The sequence below is a fragment of the Cajanus cajan genome, chromosome 10 (assembly GCF_000230855.2).
Source record: "Cajanus cajan strain Asha chromosome 10, NIPB_CcT2T_4, whole genome shotgun sequence".
Taxonomy (NCBI): Eukaryota; Viridiplantae; Streptophyta; class Magnoliopsida; order Fabales; family Fabaceae; genus Cajanus; species Cajanus cajan.
The window spans coordinates 52,808,508-52,823,771 of record NC_138526.1 but is presented as its reverse complement, the minus strand read 5'-3'; the positions used below and the strand labels follow the sequence as shown (position 1 = coordinate 52,823,771).

At 27.8% G+C, this 15,264-nt stretch overlaps 1 protein-coding gene across 2 annotated transcripts; it reads right to left on the bottom strand.

Annotated features, from left to right (window-relative positions):
* Nucleotides 1–5,430: 5,430 nt before the first annotated feature.
* MED8 (mediator subunit 8) lies at nucleotides 5,431–11,755 on the bottom strand. 2 transcript variants are annotated; one of them, XM_020376679.3, is made up of 10 exons: nucleotides 11,437–11,755; nucleotides 11,248–11,372; nucleotides 10,988–11,171; nucleotides 10,719–10,832; nucleotides 10,566–10,630; nucleotides 9,794–10,090; nucleotides 7,817–8,023; nucleotides 6,645–6,698; nucleotides 6,058–6,118; nucleotides 5,431–5,900 (listed from the first exon to the last, which is right to left on the bottom strand). In XM_020376679.3, the coding sequence occupies exons 1-10, from the start codon at nucleotides 11,738–11,740 to the stop codon at nucleotides 5,701–5,703; spliced, it is 1,611 nt and encodes a 536-aa protein (XP_020232268.1). In that variant the 5' UTR covers nucleotides 11,741–11,755; the 3' UTR covers nucleotides 5,431–5,700. The 2 variants fall into 2 exon arrangements, with proteins under 2 accessions (XP_020232268.1, XP_020232269.1); XM_020376680.3 differs by lacking the exon at nucleotides 6,645–6,698.
* Between the last annotated feature and the right edge of the window lie 3,509 nt (nucleotides 11,756–15,264).

Genomic DNA, 15,264 nt, shown 5'->3' with positions numbered 1-15,264 from the left:
GATACGAGAGTTTGAACGATACCGATATAACATTTATCAACTATTACATTGTTTAGTAATTTTATATTAAATGTAAAATTTGTTGATTTATATCAATTTTTCTTAAAATTAAACATCAATTCGAAGATAATCAAAGTGTTCATAATTTAATATATTTTGAAATGTATATATTACGTTAAATTTATTTTATAAGAATGAGTTATTAAGTTATCTTTGAGTAATATAAAATTTTGTATATATATAATTTGTGCGAAAAAACTTTTAATCTAATAGTAAATTTTAAATTTTTCACATTTAAAATTTTCATTTGAGACTTTTTACAATTTAAAAATAATTTATTGGTATTCAAAAATATAAAAATTTTAAATAATTGTTGTATTAGAAAAATTTTGAAGGACTTTTTAGTAATATTTATAAATACAAAATTCATAAAACAATCCTATCCAAACCCATCAGATTTTGGAGGATTGTTTGACGTAACTTTTCAAGTACTTCAAGAATTTTCAAGTGAGTTTTTTATCTCTTTTTTTTTCTATGCTCTTGTCTTCTCCATTATTTTCTCTGCTAATAATATTGCACTACTGCTCATATATAATATTATACTATTATTTTTATTTCATTCCTTTATATGGTGAAACTCTAGTACATAAATGACCGTGTTATTGACTTACTCTATTTTTTTATCCGTTCTCTTTAATTGACTTACTTTATTTTGTTCTATTTAGTTGGACTTGTTCCTTAGATATATAACATAGAAAATACTTGAAATTTTAACTTTTAAGTATTAATTTTTTTATAACATGCACGTAGGGATGAGAATAAGTCAATCCTTAAACAGGGGCCTACAGCCTGACCTCTTTAAAGTCTGGTACCGCCTAGCCTTTTTAATAAAAAGGCTAGGTTTAGGCTTTTAAAAAAGGTTGGACTTAAACTTATAGAAAAGTCTGTTAGACTTGATAGGTTAATCTATTTATTTATATAGTATAAGAAAATTTATATATATATATATATATATATATATATATTATTAAAAATATAAATAAATAAATAAAATTATAAAATAAAAATATATTATTAAAATTTAAAATATTTTTTATACATTTTTTTTATTATAGGTTTATAAACTTACGATCTGTGCATGAGTATATATCAATATACATGGTTGCGTATGAATTTTCCCTTCAACAAAAAATGATTCAATTTTTCTTCTATATTTCTTTTAAAAAATAAATTTTAATAATATTGAGTACACTATATTTTAAAAATAATTTTGTTAATTTTTAAAAATTAACTTTATTGACCTAATTAATATTAATAATTTAAATAAGCTAATAGGCTGGACCAGGCTTTAAAATGGTCATGCTAGGTTTATAAAAAAAAAGTCTATCAAAGATAATAGATCAAGCTTAGGTTTTAATTTTGTAGAACAGACCAAATTTATATATTCAAAGTTTGGCATATTGTCATCCCTAAACACGTGTCAAGAAAAATGAAAGGTAAAACCTGAAATTGATATCATGAAATTAGAGGTCTTTACCATAGTTAACTAGCACATTTAACTCTTGAGTTTGAGATGTTTGTTTATACCATATAACATTTTTTGAATTGAATAAATGAATGTTTAAATATCTAAGATATAGAAATAATAATAATGTTATTTAGGATGACATGATATTACGAAGAATTATTATTATTATTATTTATTCATACATTGTTGTTTTTTTTATTATTTTTAGCTTTGACTCTTTTTAAATTCGAATGTATGAAAAAAAATCTTGAACTCTTATCATATGTCAAAAATCCATGAAATTCTACAAACTCTACAAAGTCTCGCATAATCCATTAAAATCCTGATTTAAAGTCTTACTGCATGTTTTAAAAGTCATGAAAATCTTCCAAAGTCTTTTAAAATTCACAAGACTTTTTTTCAACTAAAAAAGTCTTTTAAAATCTTAATCCAATACACCCCCCTAAAACTATTGAACAATGTAATAGTCGATAAAATGTATACCAATTTCATTTAAACCGTTATCATATTTATATATGAGGAGGGTTCAAACGACACCGGTGTAACTTTTACTAAGTGTTACACCACTTAATAACTTTATATTAAATGTGAATTTTGAAAATCCAATCGTTAGATTAAAAGTTCATATCTCTTAGATCATATATGTCAAATTTTATATTAATCTAAAATGATTTGATACTTCAGTCTCATAAAATAAAATTGATGTAATATATACATTTCAAAATATACTAAAATATGAACACTTTGGTTACCTTCAAGTTGTTGTTCAATTTTAACAAAATTTGATATACACATATAAAGTGATATGAATTTTCAATCTAACAGTTACTGAGCGGTGTAATACTTGGTAAAAGTTACACCAGTATTATTATAACTCTATATTAAATGTAAATTTTGTAAATCCAACTGTTAGATTGAAAGTTCATATCTCTTAGATCATATATACAAGGTTTAATATTAATCCAAGATGATTTGATACTTCATTTTTATAAAATAAAATTGACATAATATATTCATTTCAAAATACACTAAAATATGAACATGTTGATTACCTTCCAGTTGTTATTCAATTTTAACAAAATTTGATATACACGTATAAAGTGATATAAACTTTCAATCTAACAGTTGGATCTACAAAATTCCCAATTAATACAAAGTTATTAAGCGGTGTAATACTTAGTAAAAGTTACATCGATGCAATTATAACTCCCTCATATATATATATATATATATATATATATATATATATATATATTAGAGGTGATCAACGGTCAATCCTGGGCTAATATAACTCAAACCAATATAATTCACGATTTGCATTATTTAGACTCGAACATGACCAAATGACTTATCAATTTAGTCGGGTTTCGATTTGAGCAAGTCTCAATGTTATCAACGATTTTCTACCTTTTAAACATTTAATTTACCCAAATAAAGTTTTTATCCAATTTATTATCTTTTTCTTTTCAATTTTTGTATCTTTTTTATACATTCAACCATTCAAATATTATTTAGTTCGTTTATAGTCAAAATGAATAAAATTATTCAAGTTACAAATAACTTAAATATTATAATATTTTTTTAGGTACATCATATAAAAAATGAAGTTTCAGAGTATACCCTCAACTAGAATTTTTTATGCATTAATAATAAAGATTAAAGATGAATCAAAATAAGCTTATCTTTTGAGTTTTGAACCTAAATGATAATTACTTTTGCATTTATTTTATTTGGACAGTTAAGTTTGAATATCGATGCGTCTAATTATTTTAAACCGGATTTTTAATCCGTTTAAACTGGTAACTTACTTGAATCCACCCATTTATCTTTTTTTTCTTTCTGTTTTTTAATATATATATATATTAAAATTTGAAATATCCTTCAAAATTTAATTATAAAGTTAATAATAATAGAAGAAATGGAAACTTTAAGATTTCACATTTATGAATTGAATTTTTTATTATTTTATATAACGTAGACTCATTTTTTTTTTACAGATTTTAATTATAATTATATTTTTTTAATCATACCTTGTAATAAGTTTACAAAGAAATAAAAAATTATTTTATCTGAAATTTATTAATAAATTTAAAATTAAAATGTATAATACTAAAAATTGGCTTATAGTTCATATGTTTGAAGTTAACGAATTAAATTGAACTGTTCGCAAATTTAAATCAAGCTGCATTCAAACTATAATAAAAGTTTAATTCGAATTACAAACTGAACAAATATTATAAAGTTAAATGTTCAACTTATTTCCAATTCTAATAGCAATTTGATTAGGCGAGTAAATTTGATTCCGCAAACAGAAGTAATGTATTTTAAATTTTTTATTTTAAAAGTTTGTATTTAATCCTAGTATAATTTCTTTTATAAGTAAAATGTTAACATCGGCATTTAAAGGTGATAGTTTTTATTGGAAAACAAAATATTCATTACTCTTCTGTAATTTTATATAATAAATATTAAATACTTTATTTTTTAATCAAAAATTATATCATTTTTTAGATTCTTAAAATCAGTTTTAAAGACTTGTAAAAAAATCAGTTTTAAGGACCTATATTAGTAAAACTGTCATTTTAACTTTAAAAAAAATTACATTAGACTTCATTTGGTTGAGCATATGACTTTCTTGTTTTTTCTATGTTCCAAAACATTTCTTGTTTTGAAATTCAAGATCTTTTCAAATTATTTTTGTCAACTATATTCTCATTTAATAATTATACGTTTTTCTGATTATTTTTCTTTTACACCGGAATATACTTATCATCTTCTATTAAAATTTCTTCTTCTTTACCATTAATTAATTAGTATATATATTTTAATTAAGATAACTAGTAAAAAAAAAGTACTTCATGTCTAGCCGCAAAAATATGAAAAGAAAGTTAAAAAAAAAAGTGTAATTAGCTTCAGAATAGTAAGATAATTAAACAAATTAGTAAATGTATATAAAAGTCCAAAAGAATGTGATCACCAAAATAAAATATCTTCTCTATTAATGTTATAGATAATATTTATATTAATTAAATACTTCTTAATTTATGTATATTAATCTTAAACAATAAAATTTATTAGAGTTAGCTTGGTAATAAAAAGTCTAAGTAATTTTGTTATCATCATTATATATTAAAAATACCTTAAACGATAATAATATTAAAATGGAGAGTATTTTTTAATCAAACGAAAAGAAAACTTTATTCACACCTTTTGGAATCAAACATGAAAAATTTACCAAAATCATGTTTGTCCCGTAAAATTTACAAACGTGTTTGAAAAGGTGAGACACTCCAAATATCCTGTTATTCATTTTTGTAACATAAATGAAAAGGTAGTACGATGAATACTATGAATAATAATGGATCCAATTCTCTTAAATAAAATCTTAAATTTAAATTTTGTAAGAGAGAGAAAGAAAGACAATATTAATTATGATAATCAAAAAGAGAAATAAAAATAATAATGATGATAATAATAATAACAAGATGATGACAATCAAATTTGTTTGAGTACACTAATGATGATTGTGAGTATTTATATAACTGGGATAAAAAAACTCAGTTTTTTGAGTAAAAAAAAAAAGAATTTATCTTCATCTTTTGTCCTGTCCCGTAATCTTTTTGAAAATCAAATGGACAACAATTATATTTATCATATTTAAAATCATGATTTATGGCAAATCAAACGTCAGCAATCGAAGAGTGCCAAAATTTTGGTGAAATGATCGACCATATTACTATGAAATTAGACGTAATAATGGTTTCCAATGAAGAAAGGGGATAGGGGTGAAGCGGTCCAACACCATTCATGTTTGGGTTTGGTAATAATAAAAAATGAACAACAGTTACTCGGATTTCGATTATCGCCCCTGCAAGAATATTTAGTTCTGAATTAACCAGCTATTTTATGCTCTTCGCAGAAACTATTTTCTAAATTATAATATATGTTTACAATATTGTAATGCATTTATACAAGCCTGCCGCATAAATCCAATTAACCCTTTAACCGAACTAGCCTAACCAGTTTTTCAGTTTTTTCCAGTTCAGTTCTTTTTTCTTTTTTTTTTTATAACAAAATTAAAAACAATTTGGTAACCCAAAAAATAATTAAAAGTTTGATTCAGTTTTTGTGAACCATATTTCTAAACCAAAACCATCCGTGCCGAATCCTAATCACTGTGGATTTTGCTGCCTCTGTTGAGAGAAATTGGGGTGATTCTGTTGTGCGTTTTGAAGTGTCACCATCCCAGATTGTAGATTCTGAGCATTTGATGCCATGCTACCAAATGCTTGTGAACCATGTTGTTGCTGTTGTTGCTGCTGCTGCTGTATGGACATCATACCACCAGGATTGCCACCTCCCATGTTAAACACTGCAAGGTAAACCCCACAGTTATGATTAAGTAATAAGTCACACACAAATAGAAGGCACCAGGTTGCATCACAACCCTTTCAAGGAATGCAGACTAAACACCCAGGTTCCACAACTAATGAATGAAAAAATAAAGATATCCGGGATAAAGTTCATACTCTGGTCACTCAACATTTGGGAAGCATGACTTCGCTGAGGGTTGTTTCCAGATAATCCAAACTGAGGAAATAATAAATGTAGAACAAGTTTGAATATGTTATCCTCATATGATTTGAAGTTAACCAAAAGCAAACCGAGACAACTATTCATTCTTTACAGATGATGAAAAACAAAATAAACGGATGATCAAAATTTTATCCAAGAAAACGGCCAACTTAAAGTGATTCACAGGGAAGACCAGCCAATCCTTTTGTAAAATGAAAGATGTCATATTGAAAATTGTCATAAAATTTCAAAAAAATAAAACAGAATAAAAGTTGCCCAAATTAAAATATCAATTTCATAAATTTGCAAATCAGAGCAGCCCCCAAAAGCTGCCTATCATTTAGTCCCCAATCAGTGACCAAACTTTACTAGGACTGAATAATGGAGTACGAAAACATGCCCAGAACACAGATAGATCATTTCATCATAAGTTCATTTGACTTATTTTCTTGTTTCATTATAATCCAACAAAATTTATACTGCAATAGAACAATGAGACATATCGGGATTATCCAAAAGGCAGAGAACATCAAAGACAAACCTGCACCCGTGAGAGAAAAGACTGTGAAGTTAATGTGCCAGAAACGTTTGGAATCTGATATTTTGAAGCAAAAATCATCATAAAAGTCATTGTTGAAAGAAAGTGCATTAACAGTAAGGGGAACACAGAGAAACAGAGCAACAGAACATCATCAAAGATCCAGAAAAATAAGCTTTTCAAACAGCAAGCAAGAAACCACATCCCAAAATACATAAATCACATCCAGGTACATATGGTTATATTTGATCTCAAAAGAACTGTACTATGTAGACATTTCATAAAGCTCCATTTCAATTAAAATAAAGAATGGTTTTCACCCCGCATACTTTCAAGCTAATGTTCTAGCTGAAAGAAAATGCTATTTCTATGGCTTTGTCAGACCACAGATTCTGCACCATCAAATGTAATTCCATTTTCAACAAAACTTCTTTATCACAGCCCATTTTCCTCAACCAAGAAGCCAACGAAAATCCCTCTGCCAGAGGGATGCTCCAGCCTTACAGGAAAGATGACAAACTCCCCACCATAACATTGTAAAAGGGAAATCAGATAAGGTTGTCTGTTTTCCATCTGTTTAACACTAGCATCATATATTGGTCACACCACAAACATGATAGAAGACATAGCTTTGTTGTAAAATCAACTAATACAGTTAAGAATGTTTGTGCTAAAGCATTTGAAAAGCCATATCCACTCAATATACTAGCAGCAACACAGAATTCAAATAATTACAAGCGGCCACATGACTAATACACATGTATGATGAATTTCCCTCTTCCAAAGAGGTTTGCAAGAAACAAACAAACAATATTCACACAAGCAAACACGAAGGACATAAGGAGTTACTGATGAAATTTAATGCAGAAAAAAGAAACAAACAAACACACAGTGAACAATGAGTCATATTTGTGTTCTATGATACAGACTCCAAAAAATAGTCCTCCTTCAAAGAAGTTTCTTTCTTCCTTTTAATTTATTTAATTACTTATGAAGCTGACTTTCCCTTAAAGAAGTACAGAGTAGGACAAGAGGAAAGCAACACACTACCAACAGATAGTCAAAGTAATTCAATAAATTAGCTATTATTTCCTCCTGCAGTTATCTGTTCATTATATATATAGTAATAGTAAAAAAATGCTATTTGAATAAATTAAATTACATAACTATCATACCATTTGGGTATTAGGTGTTGTTTGAGCAGCACTGAATAGTGCACTGTTAGCAGGACCGGAAAACTGGCTTAATCGAGTCATTTGATTTCCTTGATTGAGTTGGCTTTGACCAATGCCATGCTGAACATGTCCTGAAGGCAGCTGCCTACCCTGAAATTGCTGATGCCCAAGTGGTTGAGAAAATTGCATCTGATGTTGTCCGTGCAACTGAGGACAAAATCAAGCTTGTTACCACCAAAAAGTAGAAGAGAAAGATACAACAAATAAAGAATAATTTAATTTCTACTTGGCCATTAATGTGTCCATGCATGTACTCATGGTGATTAAACTTTCCAAACAGTATGCACTCAGACTTTTTTCTTTTTTATAGATTACTCAATTTACTAGCATCTTGAAACAAACAAACAAGGAGAGAGAGAGATAGAAAAGAGGGAACAAGTTACAGCAGTTTAAGACATGGCATTCTTACATTATTCATAAATTTGTATAGAATCCATGGAATTATAAGTATCCATTACCTTGATTGTTTGTATACAACCTTGTAAAAGTTGAATACGAATAATGATTATTTGTATCCAATCTTGTAAAAATTGAATAAGAATATAATCAAATGATTTTTATTTCCATATATTTTGAAAGTATATATAATATAATGTTAATCTTTATGAATATTAATGCAATACTAAATTTAGATCAAAGTAAAATTTTATACATATAAACTATATGATAGGAACTTTCAGTCCAATACTAAATTTTGTAAAATAAATATCCAAAGAAGTTATTGAAGTGTGTGAGAATAATTGTATATACCTCATATAACACAGAAACAGACAAACTCACAAGACAATTTTAATTAAGTGAAGCACAAATAAGCCCTTTCACTTTTCTTCTACAACCCCCTTGTTTTCCTAAGCCATATAAGCAACAAAGCATCTATTTGGTAGAAGGCTGTAGAGTCAAAGACCCTCTTGAACATCGGTTTTAATGTTAGCAAACATTCTGATTAAAGTCTAAAGTGTTTATAATTTAATGGTATTAATATTTTGCTTAAGAATGTTTGGAAAAGACAGTATTCAAAGTTTGAAAGGAAATCAACCAAGTAAAAATAGTGGAATGAACTTAGAGATTAGAGAATAAATATAATATGTTTAAAAAGTTTATGATGCGTAGGAAGACTCCCAAGTAAAAAATGTTGTCAATCAGAAGGCTCATCAATCATCAAGATGATGTGAAAGCCAGCGACAAGTCATCATAAAAGGAATCTTCTGAAGATAATTAATGACTTTTTTCAGCTATGTTCTCTTCTCTTCTACTCCCATTTTGTTCATTCTAGTTCATAAAATCTTTATAAAGTTATGTTTAGCTCATATTTTCAAAGGTCATACATTCCAGGAGTGGTTTGAGCTGTTTTACATCCTACCCACTTCCATATTTGCGTATTGCAAATAAGTGCAACAAGGTAAAATTTTTAAAACAGAACATTATGAAGCATTGCACCTCTAGAAAGTTGCTGAAACTTTAGAACATCATGTGTAAAGCCAAAGTTTGACACCTTTGCTACACACTTTTGTGTAATTTTGCTTGCTAAACTAGCTAGTCCATTCAGTCAAACCATGGTTGATTCATGTGATTTAACTGGTTCATTGCTATTTTAGCAGACTAGCACTGAACTGTGTCCGGTTCTCAATACACCGGTTTTAAAGCCATGAATGGACCAGCCCCAAAGGACTGATTCCTAGGTAAACTTGTCTGAACTGATCAGTTTCAAAACTATGGTTTTCTCTATAAATAGGCCAAAATTGATATCTAAATTCTAAAGAAATTTTTAACATATGTCAAAGTGAGAATCTAGTACACAAAATGATTATTAAACTTAATAAAGTCAAGAACCATATGAATAATATACTCTAACCAGTCTTTATGATTAAATTGAGGATGTATTCACTCAAAGCCAAATACATATCTTAAAAAATTTACCTGTCCCAGTCCTTGCATTGCAGATTGCCTGTACTGTTGCTGCTGAGCAAGAAGTTGTTGCTGCTGCTGTTGAGGTAACTGCATCAGTTTCTGCCGTTGCTGCTGCTGCACTGGTGGCTGTTGTTGCTGCTGTTGTGGGGTTTGTTGTTGAGGGGATGGTGTATTCATCATATGTGTAGAAGACCTAGGTGAATTAGCATATGGGATTGGTGAAGCTGTTGTATTGTCAAAAGTAGTGGTGCTGGTTGCAGCAGAAGGAGACGCTGCTGATCTTCCCAGAAGTTGTGCTCCAGATGTCTATATTAGGAGTAGAATCAAGTGAGAATTGAAAAGATAAAAAAAAAAAAAAATACAACTAGAATAATATTCAAAATTTCAAACCACCAAATGAAGTAACTAGTTCTAATCCCATAGGTTTAAAGTTCAGCAACAAGGAGAGTGCATGAATGGTAAATATCAACTAAGGAAGGCTAAATAAAGTTAAAATGAGGAATCAACACAGCCTAATACCCTTCAACCAAATATGGATGGGCTGGGTTCTCAAATCTAACAATTAAATATGAAACTATAAAACAGGGACACTTCAAGTCAAGAAAGTGAACACGCAAACTTGAATGCAAAATAATGTTAAAGCAAGAGCGTCCAAAAATCATAAGAACCCCAAAATCCTTTATTCTCATCACAGTACCAAAAATCCAAAAGTGAAAAGGACCACCAATACAAAACTGAATATCCAGATAAAAAACCTTAATGGAAATGTCAATGGCCAAACCTGTAACAACGAATTCTGGCCACCCATGTTGTTTGATGGCATTGGGGTACTCTTCATAAACAGATCTGAAAGTAATGATTAAAAAAAATGATAAAATCCAATGGTAATAATTATCCACAATGTATTTTACAAGAACAGTTCAGAGTGATTAACTGTTACTAGATCCATCAGGAAAAGATTGTGCAGCCTCATTGACAGGAAGTGCATCAGCCAAATGCATTGGGGGTGCAGTAGTGATCTGTCTCTGGTCTCCTGGTATCCGTAATGCTGCACGCAGTTCCATAAGACAATAGCGAGGCAAGAGAGTGAGCGATATGAGTTTCAACAAACAAAAAGCTTCCTTCATAGAAAGCTAGTCAGAAACATGTTGTACTCGAGTCCACATTCAAATAAATGGTAGCAGTGCAAAATAGTAGAATTACCGTCACCAGCATTGACAGCAGCACGGAGTAGATTTTCTTGTTCTTGAATTTTGGCAGCCTGACCCTTGTCCAGAGTGGGGGCAATGGCTGGGCCTTGACGAGTTCCAAAGCAATAGGCTTTGCGAGTGTCAGCCAAGACTTTTTCAGCACCTTCGCAGGCTGCTGCAATCATATCAATTCTGGCCTGCAAACAAAAAAAAAATCATCCATGAAACATGGATGGATCTAGGTTAGGTTAGGTTAACGGAATTCGAAATTACCTTCAATTTGTCAATTTGAGTAGCAATTGGGAGGTTTTGCATCCCCTGAAGCAATTGATCTCTCTTAGAGATGTCGTCCGTCTCCATTTCAGGGAGGAGTTTTGAGGAAAGCATAACAGGCAGTACTGCAAAGAATGAAGGAATGGTTAAGATAAGGTTTAATTTGAGAGAGGTTGAGGAATAACATACTGGTGGCATTTTCGGCGTTAACGTTCTTGGGATGGACAATGAAGGCCTTGGAGACCTTCTTCATGTCGTCGACGATGTTGAAAAGCTCGAGGTTGACCATGGAGTATTGGCCGAGAATGTCTTGCCATTTGGGAGTGGTGTTGGTGCGAGCGTAGACGTCGAAATCTTCGAGAATACGAGAGATGGCTTTGAAGAGACTCAGAGCGCGGCTCTTCACCTGCTTCAGATTCAGCTGCTGCTGCACTGCCTGGTTCAACTCTCCCTCGCCCTCCATTCTCCTCTGCTTCTCCAACTCTCTTCTCATCAATTTATACCATCATCAATTTTAAATATATTTTAAATATTAATTTGTGCTATTTTTATAAAATAAATTAAATAATTTTAGGAAGTATATTGAATTGAGATTTGAAATGAAAATTTTAGTATAAAAAAGTTTTATAAATTTTTATGAATTTTAAAAAGACTTTGTAGATTGCTTCAAAAAAAAAAAGACTTTGTAGAGGTCGTGAAAGAGATGAATAAAAAAGAAAAAGAAAAGAAGAGAGAGAGAGAAAAAAAATTTTAAAAAAAGAGACAAAAGAGAGAAATTAATAATAAAAGAGAGAGAATCAAAAATAAAGAAATAAGAAGAGAAAGAAACCGAATGAGATAACCAAATTTGATGTGTAATGGATTGAAATTTCATATGAATTTTAAAATATTTTGTAAAAGTTTAATAATTTTTAAATTTTATTAAAAGACTTTTTAGGAATATCTTTTAAAAGTTTTTTTAATTAAGATTTTGTAATAAAAAAATTTATGATATTTATTAATCAGTAGAATTCTTAAAATATATTTTTAATATATATTTAAAATTTAATATTTCAATATTAATTTTTATTGAAATAAAAATTTGTTGTATTTTAATAATTTAAGAAATTTAACAATATATAATATTTAATTATTTAAAATTAAATATTTAATAATTTAAAAAAATATTGATAAATTGTACATCAATATTAATATTGATAGATTAAATTGTAACCAAAAAAGATTTTGATAGATAAAAAAAATATAGGAGAAAAAGTAATAAGTAGAAGAAGAAAAAGATAAGAGAAAAAAATAAAGAGGAAGAGAAAAAGTAAATGAAAGAAATGAGAAAAGGAATATAAGATAGTGAAGACATGAGAAGAGAAAAAGAGACCTATAGAAAGGTGTGAGAGATAGCGAATGAGATAATATAAGAAAGATAAAGAGGACAAAAGGAGTAGGAAAAAAATATGAGATATGAAAGAGAAAGAAAAATGAAGATGAGATACAACAAGGAGGGAAAAAAAAAAGATGAGATATAAAAGAAAAAGAAAAATGAAGATGAGATACGCAATAAGAGAGTTCAAAGGTAGATAAACAAAAAGATAAATAGGAAAAAAATAAAAAAATAAAAAAAGTCATGCAAAAAGTTTTAATGAGATTGTTGTATAAAGAAATTATATGTAAAATATATTAAAATATATCACAAAATCTATTCATAAAAATAATTTATTGAAATTTCAATATTTTTGAAATCTTTTTAAGTGAAAAAATCTTAATTCAACTTCAAAAGATTGTAACATATTTCTTTAAAAAAATCCTAATTGTATTTATTAAATATTATCGGATGTATTTAAAAAAAACAATTATTTTAATTAAATATTACATAACTTTTTATATTAAATTTTTTTAATTAGATATTAAAAAGTTTTTTATAAAAAAATATTTTAAAATTCTTTAAAATTTTAATCTAATATACTTTCATAAATTTTAAAGTGTCAAAATGGCCAATTTATTACGTCTTTAATCCAACAAAATCGGGCTGTGGAGTTGGTCGACAAGATTTTTGAAGATAAACATGTCACCTATTATGTAACACGTTGATGGATTTAAAAGACTCAAAACTAGTTTTTTTTTTTTTTTTTTTTTTTATCTATTCTGAATAGCAATTAGCACTCTAATATTTTCTTCACAACTTAAAGATTTGTTTATATTATATATTAACATTACAAATTCTAATAGCAAAAATCAAGATTCTTCTTTTTAAATTAAAGAAATAAAGATTATATCTACATCAGAATATTGAATATATAATCATTTTTAATCTTTATTTTTTAATAAACTATTATATCTTTCAGATGAAAAATAATTTTCTTATATTCTTTCTAAATAATTAAATGCAACTTTTAATATTTTATTTATATATACTTATTAAATATATAAAATGTCTCAATTCCTTTAGTATAATATAAAATTATTAAAATTTAATCGAAGAGAAAATTGAAAATAAACTTCTTTCCCTAAAAAATTAAAAAATCAACAACATAAAATACAATAGTTAATAATTTTTTTTATACATTCCATAGTTAATAGTTTACACTTCAATTAACAAAAAAAACAATTATACTCCTTAAAATAATTTAAAATATAATAATTAATAGTTTTTGTACACACAATAGTCTTTAATAACAATTAATAAGTCTTCCAATCGACCAAACCATAACAAGTTATAAACTAATTTTAATATGTTAGACCACACAAAATAATTAAACATAAATGAAACTAAAATATCATATTGACAAATTTAAAAATTAAATTTGACCATTTTGCTTGGAGAATTAGCATACTAAATGAACTGAAATGTCTTTTTCACTCAGCAAAATTATAACTTTATCACTCATTTACAAAATTATAACTTACACTTTGTTTGACAAAGTTGAATATAGCGAGAATTTGGGCTAAACGACCATTGTGAGGTACTATTAGAAACTTATTACCAAAATGAGGCTGTTTTAAAACATTTTACACCTTTGGGGTTCTTTTACTAGGTGTCGCTATGGCCCATAGCGACACCCATTACACGTGGCATTTTTGGGTCTGAATATGAGCCACGAACGCCATATTGGTAGAGTCGCTGTAGCTGGTAGAGACCTTCAAAGAATCGCTATAGCCTATAGCGACTCAAATCGGCTAAAAACGAAAAAAAAAAATAAAAAATTTATTTGCGGCGCTATGGCCCATAGCTCCACTGAGGCGCTATGGGCCACAGCGCCTGCGTTAAAAATATATCTAAAATTTTTAAAGTATATCTTATATTTTTAAAATTTAAATTTTTTTTACAAATTTATAAAAAACTAACAGGTAAAAGGGAAAAAAAGATTGAAATAAGAAAAAAATGTTAATTATAAAAAATAAGTAATAAAATGTCAAAAATAATTAAAAAACGAAAAGAAAAAAAAATTATTTCAGGCGCTATGGCCCATAGCTCCACTCAGGCGCTATGGGCCACAGCGTCTGCGTTAAAAATATATATAATATCTAATATTTTTAAAATATATCTTATATTTTTAAAATTTAAATTTTTTTTACAAATTTATAAAAAACTAACAGGTAAAAGGGAAAAAAAGATTGAAATAAAAAAAATAATTTTAAAAAATAAGTAATAAAATGTAAAAAATAACTAAAAAACGAAAAAAAAAATAAAAAAATTCAGGCGCTATGGGCCACAGCGCTTGCGTTAAAAATATATCTAATATTTTTAAAATATATCTTATATTTTTAAAATTTAAAATTTTTTTACAAATTTATAAAAAACTAACAAGTAAAAGGGAAAAAAAGATTGAAATAAGAAAAAAATGTTAATTTTAAAAAATAAGTAATAAAATGTAAAAAATAATTAAAAAACAAAAAAAAAATTACTTGGGGCTCTATGGCCATAGCTCCACTCAGGCGCTATGGGCCACAGCGCCTGTGTTAAAATAATATCTAATATTTTTTAATATAAAATTTTAAAAATAAATTATACAAAATTTTCTGATA